The 27,046-nt window shown below is 43.4% G+C and overlaps 1 protein-coding gene across 2 annotated transcripts in view; it reads right to left on the bottom strand.

Annotated features, from left to right (window-relative positions):
• Positions 1-1,257: 1,257 nt before the first annotated feature.
• SLC44A1 (solute carrier family 44 member 1) overlaps positions 1,258-27,046 on the bottom strand; it is a 92,347-nt gene continuing 66,558 nt past the window's right edge. The window contains exons 9-16 of one of the 2 annotated variants that reach the window (XM_028711361.2): positions 26,002-26,188; positions 23,508-23,673; positions 20,441-20,597; positions 18,758-18,841; positions 17,888-18,025; positions 15,041-15,277; positions 12,754-12,834; positions 1,258-5,512 (exon numbers count right to left, since the gene is read on the bottom strand). In XM_028711361.2, the coding sequence (XP_028567194.1) occupies positions 5,489-5,512; positions 12,754-12,834; positions 15,041-15,277; positions 17,888-18,025; positions 18,758-18,841; positions 20,441-20,597; positions 23,508-23,673; positions 26,002-26,188 (1,074 nt within the window). In that variant the 3' untranslated portion in view covers positions 1,258-5,488. Of the gene's footprint in view, positions 5,513-10,435; positions 12,835-15,040; positions 15,278-17,887; positions 18,026-18,757; positions 18,842-20,440; positions 20,598-23,507; positions 23,674-26,001; positions 26,189-27,046 lie in introns of those variants that run through there. The other variant, XM_028711360.2, reaches the window with a different exon arrangement.

Below are 27,046 nucleotides of genomic sequence, written 5' to 3'. Positions count from 1 at the left end.
AAACTATAGAGCCAGATCCTTAGATGCAATCAAGGCAAGCAGCTCATCAGATGGCGGAATTGTTCCTGGACTGTACCACTTCAGGCCGAAGGTGGTCACTTACACGAGTCAGTTATCTTCTGCACTGAAACCAAACAAGCCCATTCGCGGAAAACTAGATGGTCCAAGAGAATGGCTCAAGTCTAGCTTTATCCCCAGTGTGTTCTCTTTCCGTATTTTTCATGCGGAAGCCTGAAAATGCCACCCCTTATCTGCAGTCTGAAGTAGTTCAGCCTGGAAAAGTTTTAGCATGTGGTTAACCTGTTATATAGACCAGGTTTGCACCAGGGGAGCTACTCTGCTCAAGACTTTTTCTCTAGGTGGTTTAGTTTGGTCAGAATCCAGTATACACTTACCAGAAGTAAATACATAAAAAGATTAAAAAAACCTCCTGTCCAGTATCACCTTAGAGACCAACTAAGTTTGTTCGTGGTATAAGCTTTCGTGTGCATGCACACTTCCTCAGATACACACTAAGCTTTTTGTGCATGTACACGAAAGCTTATACCAAGAAGAAACTTACGTTGGTCTCTAAGGTGCTACTAGACATTAAAAAATTTTTTTTTATAAAATGCATCAGACCAACACGGTTACCTCCCTGAATCCAGAAGCAAATACATTACTTCTGGTAAATGAGCCACCATAGCCATGAAAAATTGTATCCTGGGCTTTTTAGACTCATCTGCCCACATACTATGTGAAACCAAAGAGCCAGATGTGAATTTTGTCCCAGCTCTCCTACCCTACTGAGAAAACACAGAAGGGCTGCATTATTTAATTGTTTTAATCATTAGGTTATGAATCTTAAACTTTCAAGCGATTAATTGGAAGGGGCTGAGACTTAAGGACACACAAGTTAAGGGCACACATTTCTTTTCTAAAACAACTTTCTTAACACCAAACACATAGACGTTGTGCCCTCTGATGTTCCTGGGATGGGCTGAAGTCTTATAGAATACAGCCCCTCTTGAAATTACTAATATTTGATTGGTTACTGTTCTAATACATTAATACTTGGCCAAGTATACTGATTTGTCTACACTCAGAAGTGTATCTGAGAAGTGTCCGGGCTTCAGGTAGCATGACCAGAGCATCTGCACATGGATGAACATTTGGGGGCATGGGTTCACACATCAGCTGCCATTTGCACAGTAGTGTCTTTTGCAGATTGCAGCTGCCTGAGGGAAGTAATAGCCACAAAGATTTTTAAACACCATGTTAAGAAACCAAATTTATTTGTAAAACAGGACCTGTATATAAAAATGCTGCACAATCAAGGTATACAAAAATACAAAATTTTTGTTTCTGATTACAATTCTAGTTGCAAGTTCAAACTCCGGAAAAGCATCTCTCTTTTCCCAGGGCTTCTGACAAGCAGGGAACACAAGCTGGTGGGACCTGGCAACACAGGTGTTCGGATGATGTCCAAGGTGAGCCAAATCCAAGCCTCCCGTCTCGAGTGATCCTTTCTAAAACAGGTTAACGGCAGTTAACCTCAGAGGAGCTGCATATAAGTGACCCATTTTCCTTGCTTTGGGATCCAGCCTCTGTGGTTTTCAACCTGCTGAGCCCAGGTTTTCTTCCCACTCTTGTTGCCATACTCCCAGCGACCGAAGCAAACGGTGTCCAAAACCCAGTGCCACAGCAGAGCCACGGCACTTCCTCCAACAAATTAAGGCTCCTCTTATTTCTCCTCCTAAATATCCTTACAGTAACATGTAATATATACATTAAAAGAGACTTAAAGCAGTGCTCTAGTTTAAGCCTAGACTAACGCCTTGGTTCCTGCTAACACACATGCATTCAACGTTGATTCATGTCAAAACACCAAATGACGATTTCATGGCAATAATTATGTTGGAAAAGTTAAGCACGTTGGTTATAGTGTTAGCAGGAACAGAGGCTAATCTAGTTTTCTAGTTTTAAAATGTACTTCCATGATTAGTTTCTGTGACCGACTGAGAAAGGATTATTGCCCCCCCCCCCATTTTTTTAAACTTGTCCTGAAATTTATTGCAAGTAGTCTGAAGAGGTTTTAAGATGTCAGATGATTTATAAAAATGAAACTGAAGCGTTTAGTTACACAGCAAAGACCACCAATTAATTACAGAATGCTATGTTTCCTTCAGCAGCAATTTTAAAAGGACTGATCCTTTGAAAGGAAGCACAGAATCAAAACAGCCATTTATAATAAAAAAATTGGTGGCCATTCAACTCTACTGGGTGTCTGCAACCGTTTAGCTAAGCTTATCTAGAACAATAGCTCTCTTTTTCCAAAAAAGAAAGAAAGAAAAAGATTCTCTTAAGGAGTGATCCATCCATTGAGGCATTACTTCTCTCTCTCTCTCTCCCCACATTTGCATTTAGTGCAATAAAGTTTAAAAATTCTGCTCTGAAATATTTAACTTTACATTAACAAAAATAGTTCTTTTAAAAAAATTGTAACAAAACGGAATATATCGCATAAACAGATCATGAAATTATTCTCTGCAATTACACTGTAAGCATTTACTATTACAATAAGCCAAACAATGGAATATTAGCATTCATTATGCAGTTTAAAGTCTCAGGAATGAAGAAAGGAATTTAACACATATAAAAATGGTCAAGTTCTTATTACTGGATAGATGAAAGCTACTTAACTCGTAATGAAGTTCTTCAGGGGGCCTCTGTGCATTTGTATTAATGGGCATTGAGCCCTGTCAAACTTTGGAAGCTTCTGGAAAGCAATGTCTATCTGTAAAGGTCCCACTCTCTGGCCTACACAAGCGGCAGGTGAGGAGTCTACAATTGTTCCTGTTCGACTTCAGACTACAGGGTGAGAGTTCTAGCCCAGCCTGACATGCTAGTCTTCTACATACAGTGACTGGGCTTGTTCAAACATGTGACCTACACACACAAACACAAATACCCCTTGCTATTTAAAATGGTATAGTTCAAAAGCAGTCTTGCTACCTGACCTGCTGTATGAGAAAGCTATGTAAGGAATGCAGAGAGCACTCTCAGTTCTTTTCTACGAGAACCTTGCACTGTTAAACTAGGACATACCATATTTTTTGCTCTATAAGACTCACTTTTTCCCTCCTAAAAAGTAAGGGGAAATGTGTGTGCGTCTTATGGAGCGAATGCAGGCTGCGCAGCTATCCCAGAAGCCAGACCTGCAAGAGGGATTGCTGCTTTCACTGTGCAGCGATCCCTCTTGCTGTTCTGGCTTCTGAGATTCAGAATATTTTTTTTCTTGTTTTCCTCCTCCAAAAACTAGGTGCGTCTTGTGGTCTGGTGCATCTTATAGAGCAAAAAATACGGTACATTTAATGGGAAGCCTGTCTACCTAGAAAGGGCTCTCTCTCTCTCTCTCTCTCTCTCTCTGAAATCCCAGTTACTTAAAGAGCTGGTATAGCGTAAGATTTTAACCTTTGAAGGAATTTCGAGGCACCGGATTAAGCCTTTGAAAGTTAGGCTCTCAGGGATGGCGGAAATGTTGCCTTTTAGTTTCAGAGAGCAGGCAGCGGTTCTCTCATTTCCCGTCTTAGTGGTGCGGAACCACAGCGCTAAGATCAGAGATAAGCCTCTGCCCGCGCTCTCACAGCAAAAGGCAGCAGCCAAGATTTCCAGTTAATGTTAGTGCTATGGTGCTGAGTGCTGAGACCCCATATAGGAGAACCAATAGCACTAAGGGATCTTAACACATAAGCTGTCAAGTGAGTGACAGGTAGACGCAGTTTGCCCAAAATGGCCTTGCAGGTCAAATTCAGGTGGCCTAGCAGTTCTACAGGCATAAAATGGCTGTACTGTAAACTGAACGTCCTCAACTCTTTCAATGAAGAACCCCAAGAGATATTCCCACGTGTTTTCACTATGGTAAGGGACAGCCAGACACGAACAGCAGAACTACGTCCAAGTATAGGGGCTATACCAACTTCCTAGGGACTGGAAAGATCGGAGGCGATTTAAAGTGCAATATGGGTGGAGAAGAAAGGCCACTGAACCCTTCTCTCTTAGCGTTTTTTTGTCTCACAACTCCTTTTCTCTGGGTGGACTCTTGGACGGGGGGCTATGGGCTGAAGCAGTTTTTGGAGGGGGGGGGGAGCATCAACATCCTTCCGCAAGCCAGTGCTATGCTTCAAATACCCCACTCCCTATATAAGCGTTTGGCGTGCTCAAGCATACGGCCTCTGCCACCACAACATGTGTCTCGCCACTGCAATAACCAAGATAGCAGCTCGATCCTTCCTTCTCGGAGTGTGGGAAAGGTAGAAAAATTGACAAAAATATTGCTGTCTGGAAGTTTCTGAAGTATTCATGTGGCACTCAGGTACCATGAGCACTGAATGCACAGAGGCCACTTCAAGAACTGCTTTAGATACTAAGGCAGTGACATTATTCCCCCCCCCACCCGCAAAAGATTTGTCTGCTCTTCCCCACCGTACTCCACTAATAACCGAACGTACAATGAAAACCAAGACCGAGAAATGGTTCCAACCGTAAAGAGAAACTTAAATGACTTACAGTACTTAATTTTTCTTTTTGTGTATAGTTGTGTATGGTCTCTCTCTCCATGTAGTCATGGAGGAACAGTAATGTATATATCTGAGGCCGAGCTTTCGAAGCCTACTGTCCAACCGCTTATTTAAAGAGTTTGCGTAGTTCAAAGGAACAATGATGTGCAAAGGACGATACTGAACTCAAGGGGAAATGATAAGGTGAAAGAGGACAAAAATTGCATAATATAAAACTCATCCTCCCTCATATGCCTTTAGTTTGTCCTTCACAGATTCAGGGGCTGTCTCAATATCTAAATACCTGAGGAGTTGGTTAGGTTTTCTTAAAAATGTGTTAGATATAAATTGTCTAATGTGTTAATGAGGAAAAAAACTGGATTAAGTTGAACTTACTGGATCTTATTAGCATCCCATTGCGAAAAAGCAAGCAAAATCCAACATGATTAATGTATTATTCATCCCAGTTCTTTTTTTTAAAAAAAATCTATGAAGGATTTCCCCCTCCAGAACAGTCATTATCCATTGAGTTTTAAAGATTTATGCTCATTAAAATAACCACGAGGGAAAATTACTTGACCCACTTACGTTATTCCAAATCGGCAATCTTACATGATTCTTTTAAAATATTATGGAATCCTTCTCCAACTTGTGAAATATCTCAATCGGATTACAATCATAGCACTGCCACAAACCACAATTGTTTAGAATTTGAAATGGAACAATGATAAAAGTTGCTTGTAAAAGCCACCCGTATGAAAAGAGTACATGTTTCACAAAAATAATCATTAAAAAAGTATTAAATCCCTGTTCCTTTTCTCTGATTTTGGCTGCTTTTTTTAAATAATATATATATATATATATATAGATATATATAGAGAGATAGATAAGATAAGATAAGATAGATATTGTTTTGGAATGTTGATGGTTTCCATAATGGCTGACCAGCTTCAAGATGAACTTGCTCCAGAGGCCTGGAAAATATAAATAAGTCATAAATGAAGTTAGGAAATGATTAAAAAAGACGCTGATGTTTACAGGCAGAAAAGCACCATCATAACCAGCACAGTAATTCTGAAAAGTTATCTGCATTTGAAATTCAAGCCGGCAAATTTAATGTAGTGCATTAATTTACTAAAGAATGGGGGGTGGGGACGTTGGTTTTTGCAACAGAATATCCTCAAGAAAATGTACATACAGAAGTCTCGCTACATGGAGGTTCTTAGGAAATTCTACGATGTTTCATTAATTAATTGTGTTGGTAACTTATAGTGTGCAGGCATTTAATTTAATAATGCTTGTCTGATTTCTCCTAGTATTCTGATATTAAAAAGTGAAACACTAATTCTGGAAAGCCTCCTTTAAAAATACAAAAATACAAAAATACTTTTGCGGAGTTCTTTTGAAACTTTAGCAATCGACACTAACGTAAAGGAAGCATAATACTGTACAAAATTCTCAGCAGGCGGAATATTCCAATAGTGGGGAGAGGTGATGGCACATACCTGGCTTTCTGCTTTTGGTGTTGCTATGACTTACTGGGAGGAAAAGGGGCAAGGTAGGGGCGCAGTGCAAACACCAGCAGGGGGCACTGGATTGGCTCTGCCAGTGCATTTGCACCATGCTGAACCTCACTGGTGATGGAAAATCAAGTAAACACTGCTGTCCCTTCCTGCTGACCAGGGACCTGCATCGAAACTATGGTTTTATTCTAAGGGATACAGACAGTCAGACTGGCTCATACTTTCATCTAGGGTGTGAATGTCCAACAATGCAGGAGTTTGGGGAAATGGTTGCTGATTACTACCAGAATTTTCTCCAGATTAGTCTACTGCAGGTAACTCCCAAAGCTATGCTTCCTCAACATTTTGAACCTAATGACCATGGATCCCTGCATATACCTTCTTAAGCAATCACATACAGCAAAAAAGTTTTGTATAGCACGTATTCTAAAGTATCCAAACAATCATCTAAATGCCAGTGGCTGAATAAAATCTAGGAGACATATGTACAAACTTAATCAATGAGGAATCCTGGTTTTTAAAGAGATATTATGGTACCATGGTTTCTGTTTGTTTTCTATATGCAAGCCCTTCAAACTCCTAATCAAATTTCAATAAAGTACAAATGCCCATCTTATGCTGATACACATGTCATATACAACTTATATATAAACACCCTATGGTGTTTGTGGGAGGGGGTTTATTGGTTTGTTTTTATTATGCATTTTGTGTCCTTGCTTTGTATTTTTTATGTTGTGAACCACACTGTGATCTTCAGATGAAGGATGGCATACCAATTAAATTAATAATAATATAGTTAGTGAGCTAGTTCTCCCAAAGCACAATATAATAAGGATTGTAATCAGTGAGTTTCTTAATTCCTTTAGTAACCTTGCTGTGTTGTGCATGTATAGAGTTGAGTTTGAGTTTCTTTTTAACTCTGTTTCAAAATAAAATTACATTAAAGTCACACACACACACACACACACACACACACACACACACTTTTTAGAAATGATATTGTTCGTATATGCTTCTTTTTTCAAGCCACAGCAAAGGCCAGGATCCAAACATCTACTTTTCACGTCTGGTGGTGTTTAAAAACAACAACACCTCAGAGTTTCAAAAACGGTCTGCCACAAATTATGGTGGAGCTGCTTTTCAGCAAGCAGAAGACTGCATGGCCCTTGTATGCGCAGAGCCAGTTCTCAGAATCCTGCTCAAAGTTAAAAACAACAACTCATTTTAACAAACTTGGTGAGCCACGAATTAGGGACACCGAAAAGCTCTTCAGGAATCAAAATTCAGTCAACAGCCTATAAAAAAAACACCTTTAGAATTATAAAATTTAAAAAGTTCATCACCCTAGCATTTTGGAAAGATGCTTAGGTGCCTGCCTTGGTTGAATGATTAGATCAGTTTCTCTACAATATGAACGAAGTGGATCCAAACAAAACAAACTACTTCATGTTTCAAATGCCACAGGCTCCCACAATCTCAGAAGGCTCTGGAAAGCATTTTGCTTGTCTATCAACTGAGAATTTACTAAAGCCTATTTCAGATTTGTATGTGGCTCTTCATTTGGTGAGCTGAGGTTGGCTTATGTGATGTTGATCCCATTTTATCCTCACAACCCCATGAGGCAAGTTAGGCTGAGAGAGTGCAGCTTCTTGACAGAGCTGCTTGTGTTCCTGATCCAAAGCTCACACCCTGTCCACGACACGATACGGAACCACACGGTCTGTGATACACAACCATGTGACGGAAACAATTTGAACACTTCCCTGCTTCCTCAGCTTTCAGCTTTTGCACAGGTGTGTGGGAAAATCCTCCCTGTTGCTTGGCAGCAACAGAAATCATCAACATGCGTTCTGTGGGAAGTCATCACTTGGTCAGCTGCATTTGCTTATTATATTTATAACTTTATTCAGGTGCCTAAGTCAGATCAACTGGGGAATCTGCCTTCACGTGTCAACGACAAACATTAATAAAATGTGCAAGTGAAAAACAACAACTAGCCAAGTACCATGGAAAATCCACTGGTCTGGTTGTGAAAAGGTGCCTTATAAATAGTTAAGTTAAATAAATAAAATAGCTACAAAATATATGTAGGCCTAATCAGTGCTTTTCCCCCTTAAAAAATGTTTAGGTACTCTCATTTTGGCTGCTCCCTCTCTCCTCGCACCCTTCCTCCCCCCCAAACCCTGGACGAGGGACCAGAGGTGGCGGCGCTGAGAGGACGGGAAGACCCCCAGCAGCAGTGGGGTCGGCTTGAGCGAGTAGGGGCAAGCGCTCGCCGGCTTGAGCGAGGAGGAGCAGCGCCAGCGCCTCCACTACGGCCACCCCAGACTCCCCTCCCCAGGCACCAGCGGGGAGAATGACAGAGCTCCAGTCCGCGCTGCTACTGCGGAGTCAGCTGGCATATCGGTCCGTCAGTTGGGGCAACGCAAAATGTTTAGGGGTATGTGTACCCGCTGCGTACCCCCAGAAAGAAAGCAGTGGATCTAATTCTGATGACAGAGAATCTGCTTCAGTGCGGCTTATGCTTTTTGCCATTTGCATGAGAACCATTGTATGCATGTACCAACACCTATAATAAGCATTACGTCTGTTAATAGCCCAGCTTCTTTCTTTTCTTTTCTTTTTGGCCTTTTTATCTTTAATAATTGAAAATAACCAATCTTCCCCTTAAAATAAAAGTATGACATTTTAAAATTTTATCTAGTATTATCTAAAAAGTCCTGAAAAAAATTATTCCTGGGTAATATTGTATATATTTATGTGCTTGTGTACATAATATATACATACACAGACACTTTTTAAAATTTTAGTCAGTTTTAACACAATTTGTATAAACAATCAATCTGATCACATTGTAAACATAAGAATCTCACTTTCCTGCAGTTTCCTTGAATCCTTTAACCCAATTATACATTTTGCCTAAGGATCCCACCAGTGCATTAATTGTTTTTACTACAAAGTACCAGTAGAGATAATTTTTCAGAACAGTGCATATTTAGAACATAGATTCATAAGCATAATTGAAAAATGTATGCTGCACTGACACTAAAAACTTTTCTACTGCACCGGTTTTCAGTCTTTGGCACAATAAACAGAGATTTGATTGATACAAGAATGAAGGTCTAGAAAAATTAGATATATTAGTCAAACTTTTTCCAATGTGGATATATATATATATATATATATATATATATATATATATATATATATCTACATAGTGTGATTTTTCTCTCTGGCTGAACCTAGATAAAGCAGTTACAGATAGGTAGCCGTGTTGGTCTGCCATAGTCAAAACAAAACAAAATTCCTTCCAGTAGCACCTTAAAGACCAACTAAGTTAGTTCTTGGTATGAGCTTTCGTGTGCATGCACACTTCTTCAGATACACTAGATAAAGATACTGCTAGATAAAGCAGCAAGCTGCACTAGGTTTGTTTGTACAAAGCTGTGTGCCCAATTAATAGCCCAGCTTCCCCAAGCACAGTTTTAGATGTGGTAGTGACAGCATTTTTTGGAAGGATGCTACAGTGCCCTGATCACCATGGGCCACGGTTGGGCCTCCGAGTTTATCTGCACGCTGCTTCCCTCTCCCTCTTTTCACAGCAGCAGAAACAGCAGGGTTGCGGCTGGGATGGGGAAAAGCAGAGGAAGAGATGGGTGGAGAAGACGAAACTGGCGAGAGCAGTGGAGGGAGCAAGACTGGGCCTGATCAAAAGAGTCTGTGGACCTGCTGATTAGACCTAGAGGCCTCTCCACTTGTTTATTTTTTGGTGAACAAGTCAAGATCATAAAACACATTTTGATCTTGGCTTGTTTGAACTAACTCTAAGCAGTTTGGCTTTGGATGTATCAGGAAGTGAGTGCTTCTGATCTTCAGACAGCTATGCCAAGAGAAGAGAGAAATGAGGAGCATGCAAGGCTGAGGATTGTGCAGAGTTATTTGTTGTTTAGCATTAAAGGTAAAGGTAAAGGTACCCCTGCCCGTACGGGCCAGTCTTGACAGACTCTGGGGTTGTGCGCCCATCTCACTCTATAGGCCGGGGGCCAGCGCTGTCCGCAGACACTTCCGGGTCACGTGGCCAGCGTGACAAAGCTGCATCTGGCGAGCCAGCGCAGCACATGGAAACACCGTTTACCTTCCCGCCGGTAAGCGGTCCCTATTTATCTACTTGCACCCGGGGGTGCTTTCGAACTGCTAGATTGGCAGGCGCTGGGACCGAGTGACGGGAGCATACCCCGCCGTGGGGATTCGAACCGCCGACCTTTCGATCGGCAAGCCCTAGGCGCTGAGGCTTTTACCCACAGTGCCACCCGCGTCCCTATGTTTAGCATTATGTTCCCCAAAAAATAATGTTAATTTTTAGCTTCAGTTTCAAACTGTAGCAATCAGGGCTACTGAGAGGATTGGCAGGTCCCTGAGCAAACATGCGAAAGGAATATTAGAACTTCCTTGCCGAATCAGATCAAATATCTATCTAGTCAAATATTCTGTTTCCAGCCTTGATCGTGCAGAAGCTGCCAGAAAGCTCAAAAGCAGAGCACCCCCTATTGCCGGCCCCCAAACATCTGGCATGCAGTTATTAGAAGTCTGCAGCCTCTGCACACTTAGGTCTCATTCTGAGTTATCATTCATTACTAGTAGCCTCCGAGAAACCAAGCCTTCATGAATTTATCTAATGACTTTCAGGAGGCATCTATGTTCATGTTTAATAAAGCAGCTACGTCAATGTGTTAATTGTGCTCTATGAAGAAATATCTCCCTGTGTTTGGCGTGGGCCTACTGCCAATCCGTTTTATTGCGTTATTGTGTTCTGGGAGGCTCTCACAAGTTCATAAACATGCATTGGTGTTGCCCTCTGTTTTGACTGCTATTCCGTGGTCACCCTACCATATTGTCTTCTGGCTAGTTCATATCCTCAGACAAATTAGCCACATGGGCGCCAGCTCATGGGTACACTTTTAGCAATTATTACATTAATTATGTTGTATGCTTAGTTAGCCAGCAACTAGTCTTTCCTTTTCAGCTCCTTAGACCCCCTGAAGTCTAATGCATGGTTAAGACCATTGAAGAGCAAAGTGCAGGATCTTCTCCTCACTTAACTCTCATGTCAGCCTTAAAAACAATTTGTGATAGCTGTCATTTACATTGATTATATCAACTAATCTTACAAGCTAGCTTACAAATGCATTTGTATCAACTCATTTTTTGATAACTCACAGCCAAACATTAGACCTGCTTTGAGTGAAAAGGAGTGATCAAATTATGGGGAGAGGGGGGGACCCTTAATGAAATCCACAGGCCCCTGCCCCATGTAAATCATGCCCACCTATGCATTTGAAAAAGAAGAGCACTGCCAGCTGAGCACCGGTGAAAAGGAATCAATACAGCTTTTCCCAATGCTGGGTCCCCAGGTATGAATGGACTACAAATCCCATTATCCCTGGCCATCAGCCATGCTGGTGGACATGATGGGGGTTGTAGTTCAGCAACATCTGGGGACTTGAGGTTGGAGAAACCTGGGTTAAGAGCTGGGTTAAGAGTTCTCAGTTTTTCAAGGGAGATTATAAGGGTCGCAACATCTAATTCTGAGAGGTATGAGCTCATTTGTATATGTTACTCTTGCCAAGTCAATGTATCTGGCTGCAAAAATTTGCCCCAACATATAGTATGAACCAGCCACAAGTATTATATTGCGGCAGGGGGACGGGACATGTTGCTTCAGTATCGCTATCAATATGGAGTACATGAAATATATAATTTCTTCATACTGTTTCCTGGCTTTCTCTTATCTCCAAGAATTTCATGACTTATCAAAAAGTTACTGCATGTTAAAATGGAAAAAGGACGTGTTTGAAGTGAGGGAGCCCAAATCCACATTTCTCCACCAGGCACAATGTTGAAACGCAGAAAGAATAATGACAAAGAGAGAAGAATTAGGAGAAATGTTACTTTAGCAGGTTGAAAGGAGTAACTGCATCAACTTCCTTGATGACGGAGGAATGCGTGGAAACTTAAAAAATGAGTGTTTAAGCGTCAAAATCAGGCTGAAGTGAATTGGCTTATGTGGCTGGAAATAAACAGGGAATTGAACAAGCTGGAATCACTCCAAATCACCTCAGAATTTATCAGCCAGATATATCAGGTACCCAGAGGCAGCAAAGTGGAGTGGAGGGAGGTCAAGTGACTCATAGCGATAGCCACTGTGCCTTCCAGAATCCTATTAGCAACTCAGTGTAATATCTTATTTTCCAACAAAAGGATAGTAAATGTCAAGTTAAAACCATGGACTAAGTTTTGAAACCCTACCACAAAAAGGATACCTGGGCACATAGTTATATATGTTTCATATTGACTGTTTCCCCCTCTCTATGTATACAACCCAAAGGTAATTTTGAGTACCAGTAACATCACTACTGAGGGAATTCGGTTGCGCTCTGGGGTTAGAGAAACACAGTAGAAGCATGAAGATACAGTTCCTTTCAGCTTACTTTTATGGGAGATGGTCTCAGCTGTGACAAAAACTCTGCCATCCAGGTGAGAGGCAAGCTCACAAACAAAAAAAGCAGAACATCCTGAGTGACACAAACGACAAAGACTTCTCCCGAAGAAGCATAGTCAGTGAAAACAGAAAGGGACAGGAAGTATACGTGAAACTCTTGGAAGAGAGCAGCCACTTCTTCCAGAGGACCTACCATTGGCTTGAGCTCCCTGCCTTCGGCTCCAACTCCCCTGCCAGCTTCCTTCATTGCTTTTCTGCTGTTCTCCACAAATTCCTGAAAGACGGTAAGGAAAAGGTCCTCCATCATGACTCATGATCATAGAAAATCATTCTTCACTTGGGGGGTTGGGGCCCAATACTGAGCCTCATCTAAGATGTGTCACAATAGCAGCGCTGCTGCCAACCTATTGGCTCGAAAGCACGCCAGTGCGAGTAGATAAATAGGTAAAGGTAAATAGGTAAAGGGGACGTGGGTGGCTCTGTGGGTAAAACCTCAGTGCCTAGGACTTGCCGATCGTATGGTCGGCGGTTCGAATCCCTGCGGCGAGGTGAGCTCCCGCCATTCGGTCCCAGCTCCTGCCCACCTAGCAGTTCGAAAGCACCCTTAAGTGTAAGTAGATAAATAGGGACCGCTTTATAGCGGGAAGGTAAACGGCGTTTCCATGTGCTGTGCTGGTGCTGGCTCGTCAGAGCAGCTTCATCACGCTGGCCACATGACCCGGAAGTGTCTGCGGACAGCGCTGGCTCCCGGCCTCTTAAGTGAAATGAGCACGCAACCCTCAGAGTCGGTCACGACTGGCCCGTACGGGCAGGGGTACCTTTAAACGGTGTTTCCGTGCACTCTGGCTTCTGTCACGGTGTCCTGTTGCACCAGAAGCAGTTTAGTCATGCTGGCCACATGACCCGGAAAGCTGTCTGCGGACAAATGCTGGCTCCCTCGGCCTGAAAGCGAGAGGAGCCCTGCACCCCATAGTCACCTTTGACTGGACTTAACCGTCCAGGGCTCTTTTACCTTTACCCTTTTACTACTGCCATGTAAGCAGACGATAAAATATTTAAGAAATGGTTCCCCCAAATGCATGTTTGGGTAGGATCTGAAATGGTTGAAGACTACAGTCTTTGGAACACTGGAGAAGATGGTGGAGAGAATTTTCCTCCCTTGATTTGTCTTCCATGCTTTTAAAGAGCTGCCAGGAGGTATGATAGGTACTTGGCTATTTTCCCCTGTGTTATGAGACCTGGGCTTCCAGATAGGGAAAACCAGTCCCTGTCAGCCAGACCACAGAACTACCACCCACTACTGTCCTACGGTTTTCGTGACCTCTTCTCAGTGCCAGCTGGGTTGCTTGGGCAAGAGGTGCACTCCTGATACGCTTGTTGGGTACCCTCCTCCTCTGGTGGCCCTGGGACATTATTGCCCATGCTCTTGTAAACATAACAAGATGATGAGTTGGCTTGCAAGCAATGTCAAACCACACTTTGGTGCTGCGGGAATAAATCTGGCACTTGTGCTCCCTTCCCTCCCTCTCTCCACATGCTCTCTGCTTTAATGATTGTTGTTTGTTTATTACACTACTATCCACCCTTCCTCCAATGAACTCAGGGTCACGTGCAAGGTTGTCCATCTCCATGTCATTCTCACAACAATCCTGTGATGTGACTGGCCTGAGGCTCCCCAGGGAACTTCATAGCCGTGTGGTGATATAAACCACTTCGTCCCCGCTCCTAACTTGACACTCTTGAGCACTAGTTTTCCATTGGTTGTGTTCTGGTTTGTGTCAAACAACAGTTTACCACAATATCTAAAGCAGAAAACCATGGTACAGTGGTACCTCGGGTTACATACGCTTCAGGTTACAGGCTCCGCTAACCCAGAAATAGTACCTCGGGTTGAGAACTTTGCTTCAGGATAAGAACAGAAATTGTGCTCTGGCGGCATGGTGGCAGCAGGAGGCCCCATTAGCTAAAGTGGTGCTTTAGGTTAAGAACAGTTTCAGGTTAAGAACAGACCTCCAGAATGAATTAAGTTCTTAACCCGAGGTACCACTGTATACTGTTTCCCTGCAAAATATGGTCGAGGGTCCAGCAAGATTATCTAGTGCTTGCTTCTTCAGCAGAGCAAACAGATACAGCACCGAACCCTCAAAGAAGCAACTGATTGAGTACATGGCTCTCTCCCCCATATATACTGTATATCTTTATCTTACTGGACTGTTGCCACTAGCATCTATCTATCTATCTATCTATCTATCTATCTATCTATCTATCTTGCTGGACTGCCATCACAGGAAACAAGAACTGAACTTTCAAGCACCTTCCTACGTGCCAGATTTATATGCTAAGAAAATACAGTGGCCCACAAAGAGACAAGCCAGATGATGAAGCAAACCAGAACAGAGTTCCTCCTATCACTACTCTTAAGCTCTTTTCACTACACGATTCCTTGTATTCAGAAGCGCACCACATTCTAAAGAACTTACCATAAGAACTTTATCCATGTAGAACTCCTTCCCAGGGCTGCCATCATTATACTTGGTGTCAATGGCAAAACATAAGAAGAGGACGTCCACAACCATTTCATAAATGGATAGGAAGCAGTGAGCGACTAAGAATGCAAACAGGCAGACAATGATGAGCGGCAGCACCCACACCGTGTAGTCCCGTTGGTAGTTCAGCAGCATGATCCCTGCCAGGCCCGTGCAGCACACTATTAGAACCTGAAAAGCAGACAGAGAGCAAACACAGTTAATGAGGAATATCACAAGCTTCTCGGTGTTGCCAAGCCTCCACTTAAACCACATCTGGAGAAGAGAGGGAGATACAGAAACCGCTCTGCAGAGGCAATTGTGGTCCTTTGCCTTTCTAGAATGGGTGGTGAGATACTGCACACACATGTCATAAAATACAGTGGTGCCCCGCAAGACGAATGCCTCGCAAGACGAAAAACTCGCTAGACGAAAGGGTTTTCCGTTTTTTGAGTCGTTCCACAAGACGAATTTCCCTATGGGCTTGCTTCGCAAGACAAAACGTCTTGCGAGTTCTTGCGAGTTTGTTTCCTTTTTCTTAAAGCCGCTAAGCCGTTAATAGCCGCTAATCCACTAAGCCGCTAATAGCCGTGCTTCGCAAGACGAAAAAACCGCAAGACGAAGAGACTCGCGGAACGGATTAATTTCGTCTTGCGAGGCACCACTGTATGTATGAAACACACATGGAGATTCATTATTTACCATATTTTTCGCTCCATAAGGTGCACCGGACCACAAGGCACACCTAGTTTTTAGAGAGGAAAATCAAGGGAAAAAAGCCTGTCCGCTTCTCCCAGAGCTTCTTCTTGGCTTCTGCCATAGCCGCGTGCAGCCTCCCCCGACTGGAGAGGTTGCGCGCGGCTAAAGAGGAAGCCAAGACAGTGAGCGGGATGGATCGCGCTCGCTGTATTGGCTTCTTTAGCCGTGCGCAGCCCCTTCGGCTGGGAGAGGCTGCGCACGGCTATGGAAATTCCCCCACCTCCCGCAGAAGCCCACAAGAGCTGCGCCCTCCTTAAAGGGTGCATGGCTCCTGCGGGCTTTTCTACGAGGAGGGAGAAGGGACTGACTGGCCGCATCAGTCCCTTCTCCCTCCTGGAGAAAAGCCCGCAAGAGCCGCGCGGAGCTTGTGTGCGGCTCTTGGGGGCTTTTCCTGCCTGCCTCCCCCCTGCATTCGCTCCATAAGGTGCACACACATTTCCCCTTACTTTTTAGGAGGAAAAAAGTGCGTCTTATGGAGTGAAAAATACGGTAATTTCAAAACATTTCACAAATACACACACCGAGGGGTAGCTGAAGTTGTCTCTTAACTCATACCTATTCTAGAGAACAGCATCAAGAAAGCATACTGGGATCATTTGGGTAAAAAAATGGGTCTGCATGTGTGGCAAGTATCTCAAGATGACGACTACGCTGCTCTCTGAATCATTAGATTCCTCCAATCTCTTTTCTCACTTGTAGAAGGAAAGTGCTCCTTCTCCCTAAGAATCATTAGTACACATTTTTGAAAAGTAATGGAAAGCATTTCAAAGTTTCTTTCAGAAGCATTTCCCCAAGAAATACATGTTCGTTTCATAAAAATTTATTTTCAGTGCATTTCCCGGCACAAATCTTGTTTTTTTTAATGATAACTTCGTGCACAAATGGATCGTTGCATCTTACTTCAATCTGTATCTTTGCTTAAGTTGAAAAGCAGAGCTCGTCTGGTATGGGTGGCAGTGTTTCACTGACATTAACGGAGAGTGTTCTGCAGAGCTAATGTCAGCATTTCCAATCGTTCTTTTATTTTCAGCCATCTGAAAAACGTGTTCTCCCTGCCTCGAGGGAGACCTTCATGGTACATGTCAAATCCATTCTAAGCAAACCTCACTGTGCCCTCCAGTCCCCCTAAGGCCATTATATCTAATTATGCGCTCACTCCTACCGCGACTTATTGATTTGTTTATTTGGGGGATTACAAAGTCTCCGCTTGGAAGTTGGGTTGGTTGCAGTATGAATTAATGCACAAAGAGCAAGAGGGAAGGAATTCATAAGCAGGACCCTAATGCCATGAGGTGGCGGTAGACATATTTGTCTTTGAAGACTGGTGCAAAGAGCACTGCAGTCAAAGAAAACGTGCTTTGAAACAGGGGGAAAAAAAAACGGTTTGTTCATGGGTTACCTAGCAGCAAAAGTTAAGATCAAAACTGAACCACCTGGGACTTCAGAAAGAGACGTCTTGGAGTCAAGGGCCAAATCATAAGCTTTCAAATATTTAGAAAAATAAAAGCTCCTTTTTACTCCTCAAATTGGATAATGTCTGCATTCCTATAGTCATTCATCCTGGCTAGTTCCTCCTAGCTACGTCCATTGAAATGGTCAGATTGGCTCATCCTTTGGTTTATCTTCCAAGAAGAAAGTGAAAGCATAAGAACAGTAGCTGGGTTGGGAGAATGCCATGATTCTGCAAAAGTACAGGATGTGGTCTCAGGTGAAGAATTCAGCTTCCTAAGAATCTCAGTCTGCAATTAACTGCCCACCCCCCGTCAGAATTATCAGAATTTCTTCCCCCCACTTTGGGCTCGACTGAGCAACTGTGTGGTGTTTCTCTTTCTGGATTTTAATTGTTTGATTGGTGATGATTTGTTTCACTGTTGTTTGTTGTTAACCACCTTGAATATTACTCTGGTAGGCAAGAGGGAAAGGAGAACTCTGCTTACAAGCAATCCCCAGTGTTACCCTCTGGGCACAGAGTACACACTGCCCAGCAGTGTGCAAGAGAAAGAGACTGTTTGAGGAGAACTTCCATTTTTCGCACAGCCCTACCTTTCCTAGAAAGAGCATGAAGTCTCCCACTGTGTTTATGGCAGCCACTCGCAGAGCGTTCTCCACTAGTATCACAAAGGCATCCTTTGCTGAGGTGCAGAAGTTGGTGCTGTTGATAGCTGTGGCTGTATATGCATTCTGGGGAAAGAGAGGCAGAATGCCATTTGGTTAGGTTTTCTTCCATTCAAACTCCCCGACATCTAAGACCTTCATAGACATTAACGTGAGTTTTTGACGGATACAACCCTTCACTTAGTCACCATCATAGCAAACAGTGAAGGTCTGTGCAAGATCTGATGAACAGACCAAAAAGATAATCTAGATAAACTGGGGAGGGGGGGGTTATTATCTGGCCCTTCCTGCACATAGAACAGGATGCAACATGCCAGGTTCACCATTAAACTGTCCATTAAACACCCACCCACCTCCATGTTTCTATCAAAGGAAACTTGTGTATGATATAGTTTGTCCACTGCAATTCATTGTGGGTGTCCTGCAAATGAGGACAATCCACAAATGCTCACTTTCTAAAATGCCCGGTGTTTTAAGATTTTCACTCTTATTGCAAGGCGTACACACTGTAATAGACCCATATTTAACCGTTGCACAAAATGTGTTTTAGCTCATAGGCAACAGTTTCATGATGTTTTCTCCTCCAAAACATTAGACTTGTTCTTCTTTACAGCCAAGGAACCTCTGAGAGACTACAACGCACTTTGATTTCAGCAGAGATTCTTGAAGTCCGTAAGTGCATTCAAACGTCAACATACCATTCAGCATCTCTCAGTTTAGAGCCGATTGCTAGAAGGTTGAAGTTAAACTTTCCAGCCTTTGAAAAGGAATGCCAGGGAAATAAAAAATAATTCTTACCTGATTTAGGTAAGTCAGGCACTTTTCTAAACACCAAAGGCAGCAAATGCAGGCTTTCAACATACATCTAGCGCAGGCATTTTCCTAAGATGGGGAGAACAGCAACAACAAAACGGAAATAATAATCAGAGAAAACATTTAATTGCATTAAGTGTTAGGGCGTGGGTTGGTATCTAAATGGTAAGTAGTTTCATATACAAGTCTCAATTTACACATATGCTTCCTCTGTAATTGCTCCTGTGGAGTGGTGCCTCGCAAGACGAAAATAATCTGTTCCGCGAGTCTCTTCGTCTAGCGGTTTTTTCGTCTTGCGAAGCAACCCTATTAGCGGCTTAGCGGCTTAGCGCTATTAGCGGCTATTAAAGGCTTAGCGGCTAAAAGGCTATTAGCAGCTTAGAAAAAGGGGGGGGGAGCGAAAAAAATCGCAAGACTCGCAAGACGTTTTCGTCTTGCGAAGCAAGCCCATAGGGAAATTCGTCTTGCGAAGCGCATCGAAAAACGGAAAACCCTTTCGTCTAGCGGGTTTTCCATCTTGCGAGGCATTCGTCTTGCGGGGCACCACTGTAATTGGTGGTCACATAAGACCAAGTCAAACATGCAAAAAACCCTTCTTTTTCCCGCCATGAGGGAGAGAAATCATGTGGAAGATGGAATCAGGCAAAGAAAGTTAAGTGTAATCCAGGTAGTACACAGAGACGTTAACCGCTATTTCCACAGTTGTGGTGACAAAAGTTATTCCTGCAATGGTGGAAATGGCCCTCTCTGTGTCTAGCCTGGTTCATGCTGAGACACCATCACTCCAGAGGAAGAATTGTGCAGTGGGAAAAGTGGTTGGTGGTCATGCCTGAATCAACCCACAGATCATACGGGACAAGCTTTGGGGCCCACCCTTCTCATTATCTAGACTCTTGTAGTGGCCAAGAATCTCACCATCCACTTTCCTGTATAAAGTCATGAAGAAAGCTTCCCAAAAGCTCTCAAAAGTCTGGCTTCATTTCTTTATCCACAACCTGAAAATTCTGCCGTGTTGACAAGAACATTGAGATCCCTCCTTTGTGTCTGAAATGGCCAGCCACATCATACTGTGACACAGCCTTTATTTTTGACAACCGCTTTTTGAACAGGCTGAGCTATAAACCATTACAGAAGTCTAAAAAGGTAGCACAAGAGTTTCCGCCAACATATGGACCAGTGTTGCCCAAACCCGGGTCTCCAGCCGTTTTTGGACTGCAATTCCCATCATCCCTGATCACTGCTCCTGCTAGCTAGGGATGCTGGGAGTCCAAAAACAGCTGGAGACCTAAGTTTGGGAAACACTGATCTTGACTATTCAATTGTCCAAATGACATTCTAAAGATATATGTGCATTTTCTAAATGTGCATTTAGTTAAATAATAAAAAAAACAGGCCCCAACAGAATCTGTTTTTTGCCCCTTTTCTGCACTACCCCCAAATAGGTGTTTTTGCCACTTTTGCTTCAGAAGGCTTGTTCTACTCATGAGGGAGAGAAGGCAACTCTCCTTTTTAATCCAGAGGTATATCTGGCTTGTCACTTTGGGGAGCAAAATGCTGAACTAGATCAGTTTTGGGGACCCAGCCGGGCTGTTCTTATGCTCTATTTACATTTTTCATCTGTCAGTTCCACCAATGGCCCACACTTCTATAGCAAAGTGTTCCCCTTACTTTTCCTTTGACTTGGGTATGAATATACATGAGTATCATTCGTGGAATCTTCACTAAGGTAATAATGAAAGACCCTTTAGCCACAGTTCCTAGGTGGTAACAGATCAAGCGATTGACAGACGCCAGAATAGGTGTGAATGGCAGATTCCGTTTTTCTCTGTAGAGAGAAATTAAAAAATACAAAAACAGTGACAACAGATAGCATCAGCAGGCAAAAACAGGTAGCAACAGTGTTACTCAGAGGCCAACTTGAGATGCGAAGGACCCTACATGGTAGTTCTGTGGTAAGTCTCAGCAATCATTAAGACCTCTGTCCATAAAGCCCAAGAAACAAAGAGACTAAAGGGATTCTTGATTAAGAAGGCAGAACTATCTAGTAACATGTATTGTCTATTACAGCGTTAACTGATATCATGTGTTTTCTTGTTCAAATTAATTTTTTACATATCACATTATGGCAGCCCCTTGCTGGCTTTGAGATGGCTATGAAGTTCTGCTTCATTAGCAGAAAATAAGATTTTGATTTCACACAGAACTGATCCGATCGTCTCCATATACTATGGCAGACAAAATGATGGCACCAATTTCGTAAAAGTATCAAAAGACACAAACCAAGCTAACCAGGATCTGAAACCAGGATTTTAGAGCCTGGTTAGTAAACTGAGATCAAACCACAGTTTCCCCATTCAGATGTAGCAGGAAACTGTGATTTAGATTATCCACAACAGAAGCACATCATTTATTAAGCTGAGATTTTCCATCTGGCTGTTAAAGGAGATCCAGGTGTGTCAAGATCTTATTGAAGGAGTGAAATTGATTCAAAGAAGCGATATGTGTGTTTAGCTATCTAGACCAAAACAATCAGAGTGTCAGGTTATACATATTATGGGGCTAAAATAAACCAACAGTTTAGATCAGTTTTTCCCAAACTTGGGTCTCCAGTTGTTGTTGGACCACAACTCCCATCATCCCTGACCACTGGTCCTGCTAGCTAGGGATGCTGGGAGGTGTAGTCTAAAAACAGCTGGAGACCCAAGTTTGGGAAACACTGGTTTAGATGAAAGACAAACCACTAGTACGCTTGGGTAAAAATCCTACAAACCGGACACTAGTTTTCACCTGTGCTTAAAACATCTCATGCGGTCTTTATCCTCTGCTCTGCCTCTTTGCTCCTCCTTTCAGACAGGACTGCAATTCATTTCTTAAAAACATAGCTTTAAGAGTTACGCAAGTATTCTTGATGAACACACACAAAAAGTCCCTGACAAAAATAGCAAAGAACATGCAAAACTTGGGTTATTTACAAACAGGCCTGTAAATGAACAACGGCCGATTTCAAGAGAGAGAGAAGCTTAAGGCATGGGTAGGCAAACTAAGGCCCAGGGCTGGATCCGGCCCAATCGCCTTCTAAATCTGGCCCGTGGATGGTCTGGGAATCAGCGTGCTTTTACATGAGTAGAATGTGCCCATTTATTTAAAATGCATCTCTGGGTTATTTGTGGGGCCTGCCTGGTGTTTTTACATTAGCAGAATGTGTGCTTTTGTTTAAAATGCATCTCTGGGTTATTTGTGGGGCATAGGAATTCGTTCATTCCCCCCCCCCCCCCGCCAAAATATAGTCCAGCTCCCCACAAGGTCTGAGGGACAGAGGACCGCCCCCCTGCTGAAAAAGCTTGCTGACCCCTGGCTTAAGGTATATAACAGAAATTAAACCATGCCAAGTCACCATGAGTAACCTGTTTCCTCAGGAGCCCAGGATGTAACTTTCATCCATTTTATTCACTTGGGAGTGGTCCACTTGCATGAGGAGCATAACATGAGAGAGACTGTCAGAAAGACAGCCAGAGACTGTGGAAGACGCCAGTGGACACATACTGTTCTCATAAAAACAAAAAAGCCCTCTCTGGTGACACCTGAAGATGTCTAAATTCATGAAGAGACTGGAAGGAGAGTCAATACCCTCATTTAGGGGAATACTTTCAATCTGCAAGCAGTGGTTTATTGGTTTTAGTGTGCTTCCAGCATTTTAAGCTGCTGTAAATGGAAATATTACATTGGTATAGTTCTTTCCTTTGAGTTTTACAAGCAAAGTGATTTATCATCATCATCATCTTTGGGTGCTTTAATAAATGTAACTTTTGATTTAGAGTTATATTTATAATATAAATAATATCACATTTAATAAATCCCCGCCTTCCAATACTGAATTTCATTCACGTTAGACAGAAAACTACTCCCTTAAACCTTGAAGGGAACAGTCTTCTGTCTAACTTAAATGAAATAATCTGAAGAATGGTGATTCTTAACAAAATGCACCCTCTCTCATTTGAGACTTGTTTTGACAGGGGTCACGGGTCAGCAAACTTTTTCAGCAGGGGGCCGGTCCACTGTCCCTCAGACCTTTTGGGGGACGGACGGACTATATTTTGAAGAAGAAGAAAATGAACGAATTCCTATGCCGCACAAATAACCCAGAGATGCATTTTAAATAAAAGCACACATTCTACTCATGTAAAAACATGCTGATTACCGGACCGTCCACAGGCCACATTGAGAAGATAATTGGGCCGGATCCAGCCCCCGGGCCTTAGTTTGCCTACCCATGGCATAGGTCATACAGATCAGAACAGCGTAACTGCAGGGGTGGGGGTGGGAACAGTGCTCTCTGTTGCTCATCTAACATACAATATATATTTTTTTGTACTTAGCATTTTTTCATATTTAGCCTACAGGCCTCAGCAAACAAAGCACCACACCCAGCAGTATTGAACTTTGATCGCCTCTGATATAGTCACACGCTAGTCATATGCTAAACAGCCACTGCAGACGTATCAGATCCAATATTGACCAAGGTGCTGTTTACACAGAAACTATGTCCTAGGTGAATAATCGAATAGACTGTATTGGAGCAAATGCATTTATAACAGATCAAAACCAGCCAAGCACATTACTGGAGGCTTTGCCTTCGAGTTTCATTTTCTCATTACACCATCTGCCCATGCCCTGCTTACTTCTGAGGTTTTAGAGAACCAGCCTCTCGTGATTAAACTGCCCCGGAATCTCTCACCTTGTAAAATAATATGTCACAACGGCTCCTGCTACAGTCATCTGTTGACAGGCAAGGATGAATTCACTGATCCAAACTAACCCCACGACGTGATACCACCACATGTACCTCAGTGGGCCTGCAACTTGGAACTCTACAAAGCCCTGGTCGTTTTTGACAGGGCTACCTAGAAGCAGAAATAAAGAGCAAGGGAGAAAGGCATTCAAAATAGCCATTCCACAGCAATACAACATGTTTAATATCGGAACAAAAGAATTATGCTCATGGAGCAACTCCTCGCTTTATGAGGCAGAGGTATATTCTACAGGTATTTCAAAAAATAAAATAAAAACAAAAAAAACCACTGTCTTTCTGTCTTAGAAAAAAAAAAGAACTCCAGAGGTAGCAAACATATCTCAATTTTATTTTTTTTAAAAAAAACAGCACAGTATGACAAATCAAGTAACTTATTAAGATTTGCTAAATTACACTTAAAGCAGCCCGGGTACAAACATTACATTATCCTATAGCAGGGGTCTGCAACCCGCAGCACCGGAGCCGCATGTGGCTCTTTTACACCTTTGCCGTGGCTCGGGGGCGGATACTAGCGAGGGGAGGAGGCGCATTGTGCGCCCCGACACTCCCCACTGTGGCGGGCGCTGTACTGGCTGTGACGTCGCATGGGGGTGGTGCGTGCGTTAGTCACGCACCGTCCCGACGTCACCTTCCCGCCCGCTGTCAGATCGCGGCTCCGGAGATATATTTGTTTTAAATGTCGCAATGGTTTTGCGGCTCCCAGTTTTTCCCCCTTCGGAAACGGGTCCAAGTGGCTCATTTTGTCTTAAAGGTTGCAGACCCCTGTCCTATAGCCTCCACATGCACTATAGAAGAGCCATGCCTTTACAACATAAAGGTAAAGGTAAAGGTAAAGGGACCCCTGACCATTAGGTCCAGTCGTGGCCGACTCTGGGGTTGTGGCGCTCATCTCACTTTATTGGCTGAGGGAGCTGGCGTACAGTTTCCGGGTCATGTGGCCAGCAGGACTAAGCCGCTTCTGGCGAACCAGAGCAGCGCACAGAAACACCGTTTACCTTCCCGCCAGAGCGGTACCTATTTATCTACTTGCACTTTGACGTGCTTTCAAACTGCTAGGTTGGCAGGAGCAGGGACCGAGCAATGGGAGCTTATCCCATCGTGGGGATTCGAACCGCCGACCTTCTGATCGGCAAGTCCTAGGCTCTGTGGTTTAACCCACAGCGCCACCCGCGTCCCTATGCCTTTACAACATAGAATCATAGAATTGTAGACTTGATAGGGTCATCTAGTCCAACCCCCTGCAATGCGGGAATCTTTTGCCCAACATGGGACTTGAACCCACGACCTTGAGATTAAGAGTCTCATGCTCGACTGACTGAGCTACCGAGGCAGAAGGCCAGCAATAATGGGTCCAAAAGGGCTTCTTTCAGGAGGCCATTTCAGAATGATGGTGCCACAAAGCAGAAATGTCCCTCTGCCGTGTAACCGTCTGCTAACTCATAAAGAGTGGGGAATGCAGAAGGATCTGAACTTAACCTAAGCTGGGCTGGGGTCCCTCCTGCCTGTGGGTCTCATTAGGCCTACCAAACTCCCGCACCAACACCTGATATATCGTGCACACGTCTTACACCTTACACGATACATGATGTCAGGTTTGGAGTGGGTAAAGACCCGGATCAGCCAAAGGGGGTTTGCAGGAACCGCCAATCAGCTGATCAGAGGCCTGGGCACTGCAGGCTCCGACGATCAGCTGATTGTTGGGTCCGCAAAGCGCCATGCACAGCAACGTGCAAGCGCTCATGGTCAGCCGATGGTTGGGTCTTGCAACCCCCAGTTGCACGGTGCTTGGTGTTCTGATTTCAAGCAGTTTCTGACTTCAAACTGTGTGTGCAAAAACACGCCGCCCACCTGTCAGATTTGGTCTGGGGGTGAGGTGAGGCAGATAGAAATCTGGCCTGCCAGCCAGAACCAGCTCCTCACCCCCGATTAGGCAGGTACGTATAAGAAGAGACAATCCTTCAGCTATTCAAGGAGTGCACTGTTCAGGGTCTTAAAAGCTAAAATCAGCACTCTAATTGGGCTAAGAAACCAATCAGCAAAGGGTGAAGAATTTTAAATATTGGTGAAATGCATTCACTATTGCAGATCACAGAAAATAAAAGGGCTGTCATATTCAGGATTGGCTGGAGTTTTCAAATGCTTTTCCTGCAGACACAAAGCAGGAAAGTTCAGTGCCTGCCTTTAACATCCATGCGCACCTGCTGCGAAGCTACGGCTCAATGTGCTCATACATAAAGATCAGCCATGCTGCATTTAACAGTACTCATGCCTTGTTTTGTTTTCATTTATTTTAATGCAGACTCACTTACTTGGCTGAATTTCATTTGATTCAGTCAATAGAGAAGAGCGACACTAACACTTTCTGAGGTTACCAAAAAGAAGGAGAAAGGAATTATGAAATCGTGCGGGATTTACATACCTGTGGTACCTAGGAAGAGCAAGACCGCGATCCAATAGATCCAGAAGAGCATGAGGGCAAAAAACGTCCAAAATGGCTGGAAGACGAGTAGTGGCAGGTGAATGAAGACCTTGCCAGCCACGTGGAACAAGGCAATGGTGAGAGATACTCGCTTGCGCATAACTAACATTATCAACAGTAAGATAACCTGCAAAAGGAAGGAGGCTTGTTTTAGTTGAATTTTACCTACTGCGACAAGACTCAAAAGTCTCACCCACAGCTCCAAAATTTAATTTTATATGTAATGTTCCTAGCCTTAGTCTTCATTACAAAATGTATGATGTCATCCTGACTTCATGAGCCACCTAGTAACAATAATGGGTGCATTTATGGGCATCACAGGACATAACTGGTCAGAAAAACCTGAGCCTGCCCACCAACTGATGCAGCCCTTTTGCTGCCCACCAGTATTTCAAAAAGTGGTAACTTACTGAAGTGTGTATCTAACCAAGGATATTTCACTATACTTCCACTTCCTTACATTTCTGGTTTAAGAGCAAAGCTTACAGTCATACCTCGGGTTGAATGCGCTTCAGGTTGCGCTCCACGGCAAACCGGAAGTAACGGAGTGCGTTACTTCCGGGTTTCACCGCTTGCGCATGCGTGCAGACATGCTGTCGCTAGTTACGTTTGCTTCTAGATGCGAACAGGGCTCCGGAACGGATCCCGTTCGTATCCAGAGGTACCACTGTACATCACTATGCAGATGAACACTACCACTAGCTCCATATGTAAATTTAAGCATTTATTATTTTATATATCCCTCTCCTAGCCTCCAAACTCATCCTTCTCATGCTAAAAACAAAAGAAAAACCCTTCATTACCACTGACACCTGTCCATCTCTCACTCACACACATAGAGAAAGAAAACAACAGCCATAATGTTGGTATAACTGCACTGCTGTCAATGGATTTCTATGGGCTGGTTCATATAAGATCTTAGTGCCAGCGGCGGAGGAAGCTGCTTGGGTGCCTGGGGCGGTGCGCCCATAGGGGCAGGGCGAGG

The sequence above is a fragment of the Podarcis muralis genome, chromosome 17 (assembly GCF_964188315.1).
Source record: "Podarcis muralis chromosome 17, rPodMur119.hap1.1, whole genome shotgun sequence".
NCBI lineage: Eukaryota > Metazoa > Chordata > Lepidosauria > Squamata > Lacertidae > Podarcis > Podarcis muralis.
The sequence above is the reverse complement of the archived record's forward strand: the minus strand, read 5'-3'. Positions and strand labels throughout refer to the sequence as shown.